The following is a 16,747-nucleotide window of genomic DNA, read 5'->3' as shown; positions in this document are numbered from 1 at the left end:
CATGGTGCCAACTTTCAGCTCTTTATCTTTAAAAATGACAGTTTAAAAAATAATTTTAAAACCTCATTTTTTAAAAAAATCCTAAAAAATCAATGGATGAACGGATCTGTTTCAAATTTGGTGTGACTAAAGCCCTTCCTAAGAGCTACCATTGTGCCAAGTTTCATGTCTTTATCTTAAAAATGACAGAGTTATGAGCATTTTTGTTAATTCCCATTAGAGCTGCTCTTTGAAAAAAAATCCGGATTTCCCCCCCTCCCGGATTTGCCATCAAAACCCCGGACAAATCCGGGTAAATCTGGTCATATGGTCACCCTACCTTGTAGGCCCCTTCCAACTCTGCTGTTCTATGATTCTATGATCCTTTAAATCGTAGACACAGCTGAATCGAGAGAGAGTGCCTCCCTCCCTCCATGGCATGTCTGCAAAACAGTGGGGGGGGGAGTCTTGTTTTCATCTGTTTCCTCTCAGCCTTCAGGAAAGTCAGGATTTACTTCTGAGTAGAAGTAAGTTTGGGCTGAAGTTTGCAACCCTTGGCACACTTACTTGGGAGTGAGCCCCATTGAATGCAACGGGACTTACTTCTGAGTAGACACATGGGGATCAAATCTGCTTCCCTTTCTGGCCCTCTCCTTCCTCTGTTTAAAGTCCTTCCTCAGCAGCTTTACACAGTGCCAATTTTGCACCATTAAGGATTTATTCCAGCTTTTCTCCGATTTATTTTAAAATGGAATAAGGGGGAGGGGGACCACAGCAGACATCCTGTTTGCTTACAGCATATTTTAATTGATTTGGAAATTTCCATGAGTGGCCAGAAATGAGCATACTATAGCCAGCTAATTTACAGTAGACCAAAGTCAAAGTGTTGTGTGCACTGAGGGCGAAATTAAGATAAGCAAAGATTAAAATATGAACCATTAGGGCCAGCTATTCCCCTTCTCCCTATATCTCCCACAGATGGTATGGCTTGTTTTATAAGCTGCAGAAGCAACATCAAAATCAACATTAGGGGATTTTCACTTAGACTTCAGTAAACAACATCCTAGTATATGTATATAAACAGCATTCTGTGCACCTGAACAGTCCTCAAGTAAAGCATTAACAAGTAAAGCATTATTCACAAGCATTATTATTGTTGTTGTTATTTCAGTTTATATCCTGCCTATATACAAAATATCCTAGATGGTTCTTGAATGCCCACCCCAAAGAGATCTATAAGGTGCCAGGTGAAGATCTTTTTATTTTTCTCAGGCTTTTCAAGTTGTAAAAGAATCTCCTGAAAATAGAATAGCATTTCAGAGATATGGACTCCCTGGGTCCGTGTGACACATTCCTGTAGCTGAAGGGGCTGAAACTCCTGGGGTTTAGCAGGCAAAGGGAACTATGCTGTCACCTTTTCCCACTTTGGCTTCAACAAAGATTTTTAAAGCGACCATCTCCTTTTTGGTTGCCAACACGTGGGAGCCTACAGTGCCTGCCTTATGCCAAGCAGCTGGCTAACACTCACCCTACTTCCAGGACTGGCAAGAAGGCTAAAGGGAGTTCCACGGGGTTGTTTTATTTGGAGAAAAGTGCACTGAAAACGAGCAGTGTCTGCAATACTTACCTTTGATTTATAAATATACAAGTACAGCATTTGGAGGATAATAGACTCCCTCAGCAGTACTATTACTAACCCTGCATCTGGCTTCCCAAAAAACCAGCTGTTACCTAAGGAAGCCTTCACTAACTCCCAGCTCTTGCTATTTTCTTCGTGCCCAACTATATGCGACACCGGCGATTCCTAATTGGCTCTCCTGATTTTCTTTTTTAATGAAATGCAAAGGGAGCACTTTGATCAGAGCTGCAGCAGGGAGAAGAGGTGTTGAACCCTTTCATCCAGGGCCAGCTCAGGGTTTTGCTGTGCGGAAAAGGGCAAAATGTCCTCTTTGGGCCCCTGTTTGAGTGACCTTGCCTCCTCCTTGCTAATGTCCTCTGCGCTGCCCACTTGCTCCCCCCCCCCCCGGGCCCTGTTCTGTGCAACTGTCAAGGCAAATGGGAGATTCTGTCCATCCAGGGGAGGCCGGTGGCCCCTATTTCAGTGGAGCAGTAAATCAGCTCTGGATTTCAGTCAGAACTGCAAAGGAGCAATCCAAGGGGCTGGACACATTTTGGGGATAGGGTTCAGCCCCTTGGATCGCTCTGTTAGAGTTCTTTTATTCTTAGTTGAAAAGTTCAGCAGTGACAGTTGGTAGCAGGAGGGAGGGGGTGCTCTCAGCTGGAGCTGGACCCAGGCACGATGGTGAGGGGCCTGGTGGCTGCTTCCTCCCCCACTGATGGCCTCTGCAGTGGCAGTTGGTAGCAGGAGGGAGACATGTATGGGTTTTGTGTAGGGCAGAGGTCAGTAGAACAACAAAACAACTCTCCCCTGCCCAAAATTATACTACTGGGCGGGGGGGGGGGGAATCTACACTACTGCTTTAAAGCGCTTTATAACAGTTTTGACAACTGTTGGGGCCCAGGACACACTGCATATACAGGTTTCAAAACGTTTTCAAAGTGCTTTAAAGCACTTTAAAAGCAATAGTGTAGATCCCCCCCTGGACTGAAGAATGCGTGGGAGGGTGGGAAGTAACCAAGAGTGTTTGTTGCAAGAGTTCTGGCTGGGTTCTAACTGGAAGCCGGAGCGGATTTACTGCGCCACTGACATTGGAGCCGATGTCTCCATCTCTTGTCACTGCTTGCCTGCTCAGCGAGGGCAAGGGAGCAGGCAGCTCACCAAGGAGGCGCAACGAGGCTAGGAGGGGTTCGGGGTGGGTGGCCTCCCCCCCACCGCTACCCCCCCGGGCTGTGGTTCCTTCCTAGCACCCAACAATGTTGACGCCCTGCCTTGAGTTATGCTGGTTGCCCTGCTGCAGTGATTTTAATCAGAAAAATGGGTGTGTGCATGTTCGGTGGCTTTAGGGCCACTTCCCCACACTTAAAAAGGAAACTGACAGGAGAGTTAATTAAAGTCCTCTGACAACTTCATTGGCTGCCAGTCCTTCAACAACTTCATTGGCTGCCAGTCCAGGTCCAGCCTGATTCAAAGTGCTGGTATTAACTTTCAAAGCCCTAAACGGCTTGGGGCCAGGTTATTTGAAGGAACACCTCCTCCCATATGTGCCTGCCCGGACCTTAAAATCATCCACAGGGGCCCTTCTCCACGAGCCCCTGCCAAAGGAAGTGAGGCAGGTGGCTACTAGGAGGAGGGCCTTCTCTGCTGTGGCACCCGGCTGTGGAACAAGCTCCCCAGAAAGGTTCACTTGGCACCTACACTGTTTTCTTTCCATCGCCAGCTGAAGACCTTTTTATTTTCTCAGTATTTTAACACCTAATTTAACTTAAATTTAAACTTTGCTGTTTTAATCTCATATTTTAACCTATATTAATTTTTGGTGTGTGGTTTTATTCTCGTGCTTTTTATATTGTATTCTGTATGTTCAGAGGAGGGCAACCAGGATGATCAGGGGTCTGGAAACAAAGCCCTATGAAGAGAGACTGAAAGAACTGGGCATGTTTAGCCTGGAGAAGAGAAGATGGAGGGGAGACATGATAGCACTCTTCAAATACTTAAAAGGTTGTCACACAGAGGAGGGCCAGGATCTCTTCTCGATCCTCCCAGAGTGCAGGACACGGAATAACAGGCTCAAGTTACAGGAAGCCAGATTCCAGCTGAACATCAGGAAAAACTTCCTGACTGTTAGAGCAGTAAGACAATGGAACCAGTTACCTAGGGAGGTTGTGAGCTCTCCCACACTAGAGGCCTTCAAGAGGCAGCTGGACAACCACCTGTCATGTATAATTTAGGGTGGATTCCTGCATTGAGCAGGGGGTTGGACTCGATGGCCTTGTAGGTCCCTTCCAACTCTGCTATTCTATGATTCTATGCCCTGTAGCACTCAGAAGGCAAATCAAACAGGATAGTAAAGCTCCTCTCCACAGGCCACCACCAAACAGTGTTGGACCAGGAGACCCTGGTTCAAAACCACGTCCAAACACAGTCATAAAATTCACTGTATGGCTTTTGCCAATCCCTCCCTCAGCATAACCTACCTCACAGGTTTATTATAATAAAAGTTGGGATGGGAAGCCATGTATACTGCCTTGAGCATTTTGAAGGGGGGGATATAAACATAGTAAATTAAATTGCAAATTAAATTGAATCTACAAACAGGAACATAAATTGTTGTCAATAATAGAGACCTAACTTTATATTCTTAAAAGTTATATAGTCATCACTTGTTTTAATTTAATTGTTTCACAATACTTAATTTATTTAACATTTTGAAGTATTTTGTCGTTGTTTTGACAACATAAATGCTATATAGATACCTGACTATTTTTGGACAATATTTTGGATGATCAAATGGTGAACCCTAATCCAATACTATACGTAAAATAAACAACCTCCCAGCAGTTCTTAAACCACACTGTTTAGGACAAATTATCATTTAATATTTATATCTCATTCTTCTGCTCACAGGGCAGTGAGCAACATTTCCAGGTTATGGGACAAATGGAGGCAGTCAGGGTTCTAGGCTGTGTACACACAATAAATATGGGCTTAGAAATAACCCTAGATGTGGGGGGCTTGGCAGGAGGCAGATGCTCTCCCACTTGACAATGGAATCAGTTACCTAGTGAGGTTGTGGGCTCTCCCACACTAGAGGCCTTCAAGAGGCAGCTGGACAAGCATCTGTCGGGGATGCTTTAGGGTGGATTCCTGCATTGAGCAGGGAGTTGGACTCGATGGCCTTGTAGGCCCCTTCCAACTCTGCTATTCTATGATATGTATGTGTGTTTTAAATTTGTTGGTTGTTCTTATGCGCTTCATGGTTTTAATTTTTGTGAACTGCCCAGAGAGCTTTGGCTATTGGGCGGTATAAAAATGTAATAAATAAATAATAAATAAATTAACGTTTGGCGCTAGGCGGGTTCACACTGCAAACCAGCTGAGGTTTAATATAAACCACTGCAGAGCGCGGAGGTCTCGGACGGCGACTTTGCAGTTAAAATTGCCCATTTGGGAAAGCAGCCGTGGAAATTAAGAAGAGGTCCACTAGGTACATCTCCAGGTCGTAGCCGGCGACCCTTCCCCGTCAAGGCTTTGGGCGAAAACCACGCGCGCACGAAGCGGCCAAACTCGCCCCCCGCCTGCCTCTGCGTGGGTTTGCCGAGCGGGGCTCGTGGCGAGGCTGGTCGCCGTGGCTTCGGTTCGCAGGCGTTTCATGAGGCGGGGACGGGGGGAGGCGTCGAGGCGTCAAAGGGGCATTTCGGAGGCAAGGGCGAGCCACAGGGCGCCGCGCCAGCAGCTCCGTTCAGCCGGTTTCAAGGCCGCGGCGTCTGCTCCCGTCCTCGTTGTGTCTCCACGGCCGCGCGCGGCGGAGGGGACCCGGCTGCTCCCGCGGCGGCTCGCGGTGCCGCCCGGGGGTATTTCTCCCGCGTTCGCAGCGGTATCTGCCTGGATGCGGCTCCTTCAGACGGGGAGCTTTCCAGCACGCAAAACGTGTTGCGCGAACTCCTGCACGGGGAGAAACGGGGCTCTGTCCCCGCGGATGAATGAATGACCGGGGCGCGCGGAGGGGAGGCGAAGCGCCCACGTCGGACGGACCTGAGGGACGAGGCCCCGGAGCCGCCCCCACCAATAAAGCGGCGCCCGAAGCCCGCGGCGGGTGTCCCTGCAATTGCCGACGTGCGGGGCCATTTCTGGCGGCGTCACAAGCCCGTCGTCGGGCGGCTGAGGACGCCTCCTCGGGCGAGCAGGTTCTCGGGTGGCCTAGACGGCGGGCGCCGTTTCCCTCGGGGCCGGGGAGGGGGGCGCCGAGGACGGACCGGCGCGGCCTTCGCCTCTCCTCGGGGCCTGCTGCGGCGGGGCGGAGCCGAGCAGGAGGAAGAGGTAGGAGGGCAGCACGCAGGGCTCGCCGGGCGGCCACGGCGCAGGGGAGCCGGAGAGCTCCGCTTCGGGACGCAGAAAACGACCCCCCCCCCCCTCGGGGACTGAAGCCGGGGGTGGGGGGGCTGGTGGCGGGGGCGCTTTTGCTCGCCCAGCGAACGGAACCGCCCGCCGCGCGTCCCCGCGCTGGGCCGGAGCTGCCGGCTGCCCGCGCGCGCTCTTTCCCAGGCGCTTTGTCTGCATCTGCAGCAGGCGGGCCGCCTCGCCGGGTCTCCGCCCGAGGCCATCCGCCTCCCCCGTAAATCACAGGGCTCGGAGGAGGGAGCAGCCGGCGGGCAGGCGTTTCCTTTCCTTTCGCTGGGCTTCGGCCAGGGCTCTTAAATGGGATGGGGAGGCGGGAGGGAGGCGGACCGCAGCATTGCCAAACGGAGAGGAAGCGACACACGCACACGTGCACACCTCTGGGTTGAAGGCGCAGGGAGGATTTTGGCCGCCTCAGGGTCTCCGGCGGAAGGGATGAAGCCGGGGGCAGCACCGGAGGGGCGTGCGTGAGGGTTTGCCTTCGTCGCTCCTCCTCTTCCTCACCCTTTTTCGCCGGGCGCCATCCCGACGCACACCGGACTCAGCCGCGGGGTGGGGGGTGGGGTTTCGATTTCCAGTACACACACACACACGCGCCCCAATAACTCAGGCTCATCATCCCCCGCCTTCTCAGGATGAGACCCGTAGGAGACTCGGCAGCCGCTGCCCCGAATGCCATGAGGCACCGCGCCGGGCGGAGTGCAGCACAGGCCAGGCTCTCCTGAGTATTCATCTTTTGCCAAACAAACCAATCTTATCCAATGACGCATCCCCCCACCCCTAGAAATTGTTGTAAACCGCCCAGAGAGCTTCGGCTGTGGGGCGGTATATAAATGTAAATATATAAATAAATAGAAATGGGGTTTTTCCCCTAGAGAATTTACCAGTGCTTTATTTGAAAATACAATATTAAGTGAGCCTGGTAGTTCAGAAGTTGCAATTAATATTTTTCAGGGCAAAGTTCCCAGGTTTGATCCAGGCAGGGCTGGAAAAACTCTTGCCCAAAGAGCTGCTTCCAGTCAGTGTTGACAATACTGTCTCGATACTGAGACGGGGTTGGACTCGATGGCCTTGTAGGCCCCTTCCAACTCTGCTATTCTATGATTCCTCTGTAACGCTGAGGGAGTAACAAGTGACATCAGTGCTCCTGCTAATAAAAAGGGAAGGGTCTGTGGCTCAGTGGTAAGAGCACATACTTTGCACACAGAGGGTCCCAGGTTCAATCCCAGCATCCTCCAGGGTAGGGCTGAAAAGAATCCTGCCTGAAACCCTGGCTCCGTTTAGACAACACGCTAAACCATGCTGGGCCTCAGCGTCAATAATCCTGCACTAGAGGGACCACTGGTCTAACTTAGTATGGTGGGGAATAAAAGCCACAAACTGGTCATCAGGAATGATTATGTATTGTATTCAGGTTGGTTTTTTTAAAATGATTATGCATGTACAAGTTGAAATAGATGTGTGGTTGTCAGTATATCATACGCACTTCTTTGGGTTGCTTAAATTTATTAGTGTGTCAACACTTTCCTCTAACTTTGGCCTTTTCCCTTAAATTTCAATTAAGGGGTATATGCGCTGTCGTCTTTCTCCTGTGTCTCACCATTGGCAGACTCGCTTTCAGGAGCAGGGCGCCCTGATGGTCCCCTGCTACAAATTGGAATGTGCCGGGGCCAGGGCTTTTTCAGTGGCTGCCCCCCCTTCCCTGGTGCCACTGGAGATTAGACAGGCTCCCACTCTCAATTCTTTCAAACACCTTTGTAAGGCGTTTTTATTTTCACAAGAGTTTGGGGAGGGATGGTTTAAACTGGGTTGAGGGCTTTTAATGGATTGAGGATGAGGGTTTTTAATGGAATTGTCTTAATGTGTGTTGAGGGTTTTTAATGGAATTGTTTTATATGTGATTGTAAAGCGCCATGATACCAGAAATGGTGAGGTGGCGCTATAAAAATGCTTTAAATAAATAAATAAATAAATTAAATGTTTACAAGCATTCTCCAAAACAATTTCGACATAACACTTGACTCACAGAGCGTATGCTTTAATTTTTGCCCTCCAATATTTCAGATTAAAAAGATGTGGTGTGGTGTTTTGTAGGGGGGGGTAGAAAGTAGATCTCCAGGTGTTTTGGATTTCAACTTATTTCATTTGTACACTGCACAATAGCCAAAGCACTCTCAGCCATTCACAAACATTTCAAACCAAAAATACAACATACTAAAAACATAATATAAAATCTTTAACATACAGAACTTAAAAATAATTTAAAACTTCTAAACAACAGTTACAACAAGACCTGGGAAAACAACTGACATCACAAACCCCTTCATATGCCGTCAAATGCCTAGGAGTAGAGGAAAGTCTTAAAATGGTGCTGAAAAGTTGACAATGTTGGCGTTAGACAGATCTCAGTGGGGAGAGTGTTCCACAATTGGCAGGGGCTACCACCGACAAGGCCCTGTCCTTTGTTGCCAACAAAGCCCTATGAGGAGAGACTGAAAGAACTGGGCATGTTTAGCCTGGTGAAGAGAAGATGGAGGGGAGACATGATAGCACTCTTCAAATACTTAAAAGGTCACACAGAGGAGGGCCAGGATCTCTTCTCGATCCTCCCAGAGTGCAGGACACGGAATAACGGGCTCAAGTTAAAGGAAGCCAGATTCCAGCTGGACATCAGGAAAAACTTCTTGACGGTTAGAGCAGTACGACAATGGAATCAGTTACCTAGGGAGGTTGTGGGCTCTCCCACACTAGAGGCCTTCAAGAGGCAGCTGGACAGCCACCTGTCAGGGATGCTTTAGGGTGGATTCCTGCATTGAGCAGGGGGTTGGAAGTAGGCCCCTTCCAACTCAGCTATGATTCTATGATTCCCTTGGAAGAGATACTCAGAGGAGAACTTCAGATGTTGATTATAGTGTCTGGCTAGATTCATATTGTGGGAGATGAGTATTGGCTATGCTAATGGGAGCTTATAGGGGTTGAAGTCCCAAATACCCGATGATCTACTTTCTGCCCACCTGTGGTGTATTGGGACAAAAAATTAACATGGGGTACCTTTTCACTTTTTTTTTTTTTTTACTAAAATAAAATAAACATACTAAAATTAGATTACTCTCTAGGACAGCCTTTGGCAATCTGGTGCCCTCCTGATGCTTTAGAATACAAGTCCCAGCATCCCTGGCCTCTGATGACACTAGTAGTACTGATGGGAGATAAAATCGAAAACCTCTGGAGGGTGCCAGGTTGGGGAACGCTGCGCTAGGGCATCAGAACATGTTATGATGCATATTACCTTATGTTAATTATCCAAATTCAAAATTTCCTGGAAAACCCACATCAGTAATCTTCCCACTTCTGGCCTGCACCATACCAAAGGTACTGCTTTATGGGTCCCTTGTATGTTTGCTGTTACTCCGCTAATGAACTACAGGGAAAAGGGATGGTGGTGGTGATGATTTTCTTAATGCTGGATTTGCACAGTGCATTTACTTAAAAACTAATACTTGTTATGACGTAAGCTTTCATAGACTAGAGTCCACTTCATCAGATGCATGAAGTATTATCATACGTTGTCAGGTATATATGCATGATTATTGAGGGGAAGAAATGTTAACAGTGAGGTCAAGCTGAAATGAAATGTAAAACATACAGACTGAGAATTACATTAAAACATAAATGTATGTAAAATAAACATACTAGATATTCTCAAAGCAGTGCTCATAACAACACAAACATCGTGGAATTGGTAAATTAATTAACATTAGTAGTGGGATAAAAGCCCATTATCTCGATTCAGGCCATGTCTATCCTGATAAACAAAATGCATTATGTTTTGGAAGAGGCAAAAACAAAAAATGTGTTTGTGTGCTTGAGATGGGATTGAAAATTTCGTTGCCGGGTTCATTTTTATTCTGCTAGCAGATTAAATTAGCAAAATGTTCAGGTAATGACAGAGGAGGAACAGAACAATGTTAGATTTCCATTTCAATGAATTATGCAAAAATTGTATTTCTTTAAATGATATTTGCATAACAAAACCAGAAGTTGGAGCACAAATTCACAAAGTTAATACATAAAAATCTTTTACACATGAATACAACTCTGTTGGATATTCATATGAATATCCATTCATATTCATATGAATATCCAACATATGAATGGGCGGTTTTGTGAACTGCCCAGAGAGCTTCGGCTATTGGGCGGTATAAAAATGTAATAAATAACTAAATAAATAAATAAAATATTCATTCATATTTAGGAAAATCTGCAGCAAACACTTGCAAAATAAGCTACAATCAGAAACATTGGGGGGGGGTTCAGCACACAAAAGCACCACACTCAGGGTGCTTTTGAGCAATTACAGCAGGGGAGGAAGCCATTGTGGTTGCTCAGCCCATTGTCACGTGCATAACCAGTATTTGCATTTTTCTTGAACAAGCCATCTTGAGAATCCATGATTTGCTGTTGGGTTGTTCAGGGTGGATAACAAAACACTCCGCATGGTTAACAAACCACCTTGAGGACATTCAGATAACATGCTAACCTATGGTTTAGGAGTCTACAGTTCAACAACAACCCACATTCAACCACTGAGTGTGGGCTGGTGTATTATCTGAATGGCCCCATTGTCAGTTAAATTGATAAATTGGAAGAGGAGATGGCTGATTGCTGCATAAGGAAATGATGTCCAACTTCTGTTTCACCCTATCAGGCTAGTGTGGCCATTGTCTGATTGTGATATTTCTCCCTTCACACCATACTGCTTGGAACCAGATATTCAACCAAAGAAATATTTGGTAGAGGTTCAGGGGGCCTGATCATATGAAGTGGCCTTACACTGAGGCCATAGCTAGACCTAAGGCTTATCCCTGGATCGTCCAGGGGTCAAACCTGTTCATCTAGGTGACATACAGGGGATCCAGTGCTCAGGCAGGGGCGAACGCTGGATGATCCCAGGATAAACCTTAGGTCTAGCTGTGGCCTGAGTCAGACCAGTTGAGGCACTGACTTCCCTCCAGTTAAACATGGGGCTCTACAGTTGAGCCAAGCTCCTACCCCAAGGTGTGAATAACGGTACAGGAGAGGGGTGGGTGGCAGGGATCTGGATGGATGGGAGGATAGGTAGCACAAGGTTCTGGTTCAAGTCAAGCAACCTACATCTTACCTTGCCTGGCTTCCTCTTCGCTGCAACTTCTTTCTCCACTGGGGACTGAGAGGACATGCCTTCTAGCATACTCCTTCCTCCCTTGCTAACTACTCTCAGTTCCTGATATAAGGCTTCAAGGGAAGTGATAAGGGAAGGAGAAAGTGCAGTGGGGTGGAGGGGGGAAAGTGTGGGGGGGGGGAGAGAGAGAAAGGTAGGCCACTTCAACCCTACTGTGAAATTTTGGGGGATGCCACTAGTAAAATTATTATTCCTTCACGTGCAGTGTGGCCTGGTTCAATAATCCTGGAGTACAGGGGACGCACAGCAGCATGACATCCTGACTAAAGCCTGTGTGGCCTGCAAGAGCAAAGTAAGTGAATCTGTAATATTAATTAGAAGTTCATCTTGGCCTGGATACATAGGGCAGTATCCAGGTGTCCACTGGCCTTCATTATATACTCACAATTGCTGTGAGGAATGACTCCACGTGTTTCCAAACACTGGGGAGAACATGTGGTATCAATTGCCGTTTGCCTTGTTCATCCTTTTCTCATCCTGCAACTTGATTGGTTCCTTTCTCCAACTCCCTCCCCTTCTTCTTCCGCTTTACTTCTGCATTGGGCAACGTGGGCTCTCTCCCCGAGAGAAGCAAGTGACCATCTATCATGTCTTCACTTATGAACCCAGCCCTAGGGTGTGCTTGAGCTGAACAGCGTTAAAATAGCATTCTTCAATGATGTGTATGAAAGCGCCAATAAAATAAGTTGATTTGAACTTCTAGACTGGCTGAACCTGTGTTTATTCCCTCAAATAATAAATGCTGTGAATACGGCAACTCTTTTGTAAGTCAAGATGCAAAATTTCCAGAATATGGATAGGGAGACATTATTCTCCTACTCTCAAAATACTAGAACCCGGGGCCATCCCTTGAAGCTGAGTGGTGGGAGAGCCGGGACAAATAAAAGGAAGCACTTCTTCACACAGTGCATAGTTAAATTATGGAACTCACTACCACAAGATGCAGTGATGGCCACCAATCTGGATGGCTTTAAAAGGGGGTTGGGTAAATTCCTGGAGGTGAAGGCTATCCATGGCTACTAGTCCTGATGGTTAAGTGCTACCTCCAGTATCTGAGGCAGTAAACCTGTGTGCACCAGTTGCTGGGGAACATGGGTGGGAGGGTGCTGTTGCACCATGTCTTGCTTGATGGTCCCTGGCTGATGGCTGGTTGGCCACTGTGTGAACAGAGTGCTGGACTAGATGGACCCTTGGTCTGATCCAGCATCAGGGCACTTCTTATGTTCTTATGAAAAAAACATTTAGGGAAAATTGAAAAGTAAGCAATACTTGCACTCTTTTTTGCACTCTTTACAGATCTAAAGTCACATTGCTTTAAGACACCCTTCCCCAACCTGGTGACCTCCAGATATTTTGGGCTTCAGCTTCAAGCAGCATGGCTAATGGTCAGAAATGCTGGGCACTGTTGTCCAAAACATTCAGAGGGCACCAGGCTAGGAGCAGACTTTCTGTTCCTTAAGTTATTTTATGTATAACTTAGTTTGCTCATAAAAGTATCATTCTTTTTTATGTATGTGGTTCAAAATTCAAGCCATGCAAAAGTTATATTGCTAGCTGATGTCAAAATTGATAACCATGTGAAAAGTAAAATCTCTTCTGGAACCCTAAAACCTGATCGAGCTTTGCCTATTTCTTATTCCACTGAGAAAAACGCTCCCCACAGGCTCCACTGCTGCCCAAAGCTGTCTTTCCCAACCTGGTGCTTGTCAGAGGTTTTGGACTTCGGATCAGTCCCAGCCAGCCTGGTCAATTGTCTGGAATGCTGGGGCTGAAGCCCAAAATGTCTGGAGGTTATCGGGTTGAGGAAAACTGTTCTAAAGAGTGTTCACCAAAGTTTCCAAGGTGAAGGAAATTATTCTTGGAGGAGTAATGTGAAGTTGTCAATGTTAAGGCAGGGGCAGTGATGCCATAGAATGTACAATATGACATTCTTAAGACAGCAGTACTTTGTGTTTTTGCGTTTTGGTGTTTTTCTCATGTTCCTTTTTTGCTTTTATTAATCCTTCACTCCAAAAGAAGTTTTGTTGGAGCTCATAGTGCTTCTTGAACACAACACTCTTCAACATTAGTGCTGTTCAGTTCTCAGAATCTTCCACCACTCTGTTCTAAATGGCCTGGAATGTGACGCTAAGCAACAAAGAGCCACACCAGGGAAGCGCACAGGCGAGTTGTGGCGGTGCACGCTGTGATGCTGGCGCACGGCAACCACGACCTGTTGTGCGTTTTGCCTGTCTCTGGAAAAATTCCTGCGGAAGTCCTTGAACTACAGTTATTGTAGAACCAATTGTTATCAAGCATTAATTGGATGTAAGTTGACAGGCATTTTCATGTCGTCTGAGCTAGTTTAAAAGAAAAAAAGCTCTGGTTGAGAAGTGTAAGGAGTACACTCCTTGTGGTTTGTTGTCATGGAATTTAGTGATGGATAATAGAATTGTGCATTGGCTATGTATTAAAGGTTCTTTTCTTATTACATTACATGCCTTGTTTGAAATAGATTTCGTGGCAAAGGGGAGGATATTTGGAAGAGGCATACTCAGGAGGCAGTATCCTACCCTGCCAGCAGGACCCCACAGGGTTCCAGCACTTCTGAAAGCAACTGAAAATGAATAGAAATGTTAGTTTCCAGAACGGGGCAGGTCAACAGAGTTCATTTCTGCTGGGGAGATAATTTCTGCCACTCAGCTGAAGGAAGGTTTCACCACTGTATAGATATATGTTTGTTGTACTCCAGCGTTACTTTACTGTCTGTCTTGCAATTAGCAAGATTCCTGTACCTGACATCCGTGGATGGAAGCAGAAGAGGAATTGTGTGCATCTGTGCTGCGAGACTCTACTGAAAGAGAAGTCCCCTCTGACTTCATAGGTAAGAGACAGATTTGATCAGCTCAGAAAGAAAGTGGTTTTCATCAAAGACCCTCCTGGTCTTGCCTTCTCCATAGCAAGTCTGGTCACCATTTCTTGCAGGTCCCTGCTGATCGTCATCACTAAGAACAGGTTCATAAGTGTCCTCTTTGTAAACATTTTCTCCCCCTTCCTGCTGACAGTTGCATTTTCCTTATTGGATGGTGGTGGGAATGTTGGACAGTGCTGCCTGAAGGCATTTAGGTGCTTTCAGACAGTGGTACCTTTGTGGTCCCTGCCAGCTAAGCCTTTTCATTAGGTTGGAGAACTTGATAGGGTGGCATGGGGAGAGGTAACTGGTCTGCAAGGCAGCCAAACCCTATGGACCACTGGTCCTCAACTCTGCCTTGCTCTCAACCACGATACGAAGAAACAATTTGCAAAAGATACAGCATTCTGCAGTCTTAATATAGTATAATTCCCATTTCCCCCATGCATCCACCTTTCCCCATGCTGCTTCTGCTTTTCTTTATGTAGTGGTATATTTCGGGGACCTGACTCAGAGGAAAGGGGCTATGTGGGGAGGAAGGTGCAAGGGAGAAGCAGAGGAAGGGAATGGGTTGAGCATCTCACTTGCACCATCTGTACCTCTGCTTCAAATGGCACCTTCTCACCACCTCCTGACTATTTTTCAGGTTTTCGGTGGAGACCCAGGCCCCCAGGCCCAGGTCGCTTCTAAATGTTTGTTCCTCCCCACCTCATCTGAAGTCAAACTCCAACAAGGCTGATAAAAAACCCACCTAATTTCTTCGCTCTAGGAGACAGAGTTTACTGAGTAAAACAAGTATCTCTTGAGTTGCCTTCCTTAAACACAGCAGAAGTAATTTAACTAGGTGCAGCATAATTCTTTGTTACGCTACAAGACCATTTATTGAGTCCCAGCATGTTTTGGAGCTGAAACCACTCTTCATTTGGGGAAGATTATTATGACTGGAAAATTCCCTTGTCCAAAAGGAGCCTCATGTCTCCCTTTTGGGCAGATCGATAGCTTTTTAATACAACTGGATCATCTGTCTTGAACTCACAGTTCCTAGGACAGTCCGTTGATCTCTCAAAGCGATCTCTGGAGTAAAATTCATAGTATAGGCCAAGTTGACATTGCTCATGTAATGTTTTTGTACATTGACTGTGTACTTATAAAGATGTATGTTTTCCAAGTCAGAGGAACTATTGGCAATAAGCAGGATAACCTACATTTCAGGTGCATTTAGTGGGATTCATATTTTTCTAAAGTCTCATATCTGACATTTCTCTGTTCTAGGAAACGATGAGATCCCAGCTGAGTATGAGGAGGAGATTTCTCAAGGTGATGATCCAGGGAATGTGCAGCAGGATGAGATTTTCCTGCAAGTTGAACAAAATGCTTCTCAGAGTCTCAGTGAGGCAGAAGCCTTTGAGGTTCAGCAAGGACAAGACATTGATCAGGCACAGGATGAATCCATTGATCCAGCAGGCAGTTTGGGGATCCTTCAAGACATCCTCCCCCAACCTGGGATTCCTTTGGAAATAGAAGCTTTTAGTTACACTGACTGTGGGGAAACCATCCAAAAGAATTCAATCCTTAATGTGCAGTGTGAGATATCTCCAGTGGGAGAGAAGCCTCATAAATGTACTGAATGCAGCAAGAGTTTTAGCTGGCGCTCGGACCTTATTAAACATCAAAGAATTCACACAGGAGAAAAACCCTACATATGTAGTGAATGTGGGGAAAACTTCACTGTGAGCTCTCACCTTTTTACACATAAGAGGATCCATACAGGAGAGAAACCTTTCCTTTGTACTGAGTGTGGGAAATGCTTCAGTCGGAACTCGCATCTTGTTAACCACCAGAGAACCCACACTGGAGAGAAGCCCTTTGAATGTAGTGAGTGTGGGAAACGTTTCAGCGATTTCTCAACACTTACGCAACACCAGAGAACCCACACAGGTGAAAAGCCCTATAAATGTGTTGAATGTGGAAAAGGCTTTATACAGAGTTCACATCTCATAAGACACCGGAAAACTCACATGGGAGAGAAACCCTATAAGTGTGCTGAGTGTGGCAAAGGCTTCCGATACAAAACCCATCTTGTACAACATCACAGACTTCACATAGGATAAGAAAGCAGGAGGAGGGTTGCTTCCTTGCCCAAAAGAGCTGATGAATGATACAGTTATGTGGGCCAAAGAAGTAAAGAAAAGTGTCCTTCACTGTAGTGAACAGAGGCCAGTACTAATGTTTTATGTAGCAAACATATGTTTCCTGAGTGTATTACAGTGTTTGCCAAAGCAAATGTTTAAAACAGGGTCAGCAACTTGTGGCCCTCCAGATGTTTTGGCCTGCAGCTCATATCAGCCCCTATCCAGCACAGCCAATGGTGACGGATGATGGGAAATATAGGCCAAAATATCTGGAGGACCACCAATTGCCCACCTCCATTTTAAACTATGGATGATATAGACCTATGTACCCGTGTCTAGCAACACTGACCAGATTGCTTCCCAGATGTATGTCTACATGTAGACATGTGGACGTTGTGTACAATTTATGTGCCTGCAGCAGGAAACACTTGTGTGACTCCTTGAGCAACAAGAAGGAAGGCCGCAGGTCACATCACCTGGGTGAGAGGTGAATGTAGTTTATGGATTGA

At 46.5% G+C, this 16,747-nt stretch overlaps 1 protein-coding gene across 1 annotated transcript; it reads left to right on the top strand.

Annotated features, from left to right (window-relative positions):
• The first annotated feature begins 11,425 nt into the window (after window positions 1-11,425).
• ZNF697 (zinc finger protein 697) lies at window positions 11,426-16,568 on the top strand. Its single transcript, XM_063128469.1, has 3 exons — window positions 11,426-11,508; window positions 13,977-14,079; window positions 15,379-16,568. The coding sequence occupies exons 2-3, from the start codon at window positions 14,004-14,006 to the stop codon at window positions 16,215-16,217; spliced, it is 915 nt and encodes a 304-aa protein (XP_062984539.1). The 5' UTR covers window positions 11,426-11,508; window positions 13,977-14,003; the 3' UTR covers window positions 16,218-16,568.
• Window positions 16,569-16,747: the final 179 nt, after the last annotated feature.

This window comes from Elgaria multicarinata, chromosome 6 (assembly GCF_023053635.1).
Source record: "Elgaria multicarinata webbii isolate HBS135686 ecotype San Diego chromosome 6, rElgMul1.1.pri, whole genome shotgun sequence".
NCBI lineage: Eukaryota > Metazoa > Chordata > Lepidosauria > Squamata > Anguidae > Elgaria > Elgaria multicarinata.
This window is presented reverse-complemented; position numbering and strand designations above follow the sequence as displayed.

Excerpts from the sequence above, each read along its gene's own strand:
- ZNF697 (XM_063128469.1), top strand. The coding sequence starts at position 14,004 with ATGGAAGCAGAAGAGGAATTGTGTGCATCTGTGCTGCGAGACTCTACT. Across the intron at positions 14,080-15,378 it reads AGTCCCCTCTGACTTCATAG|GAAACGATGAGATCCCAGCT; the intron begins GTAAGAGACAGA and ends TCTCTGTTCTAG.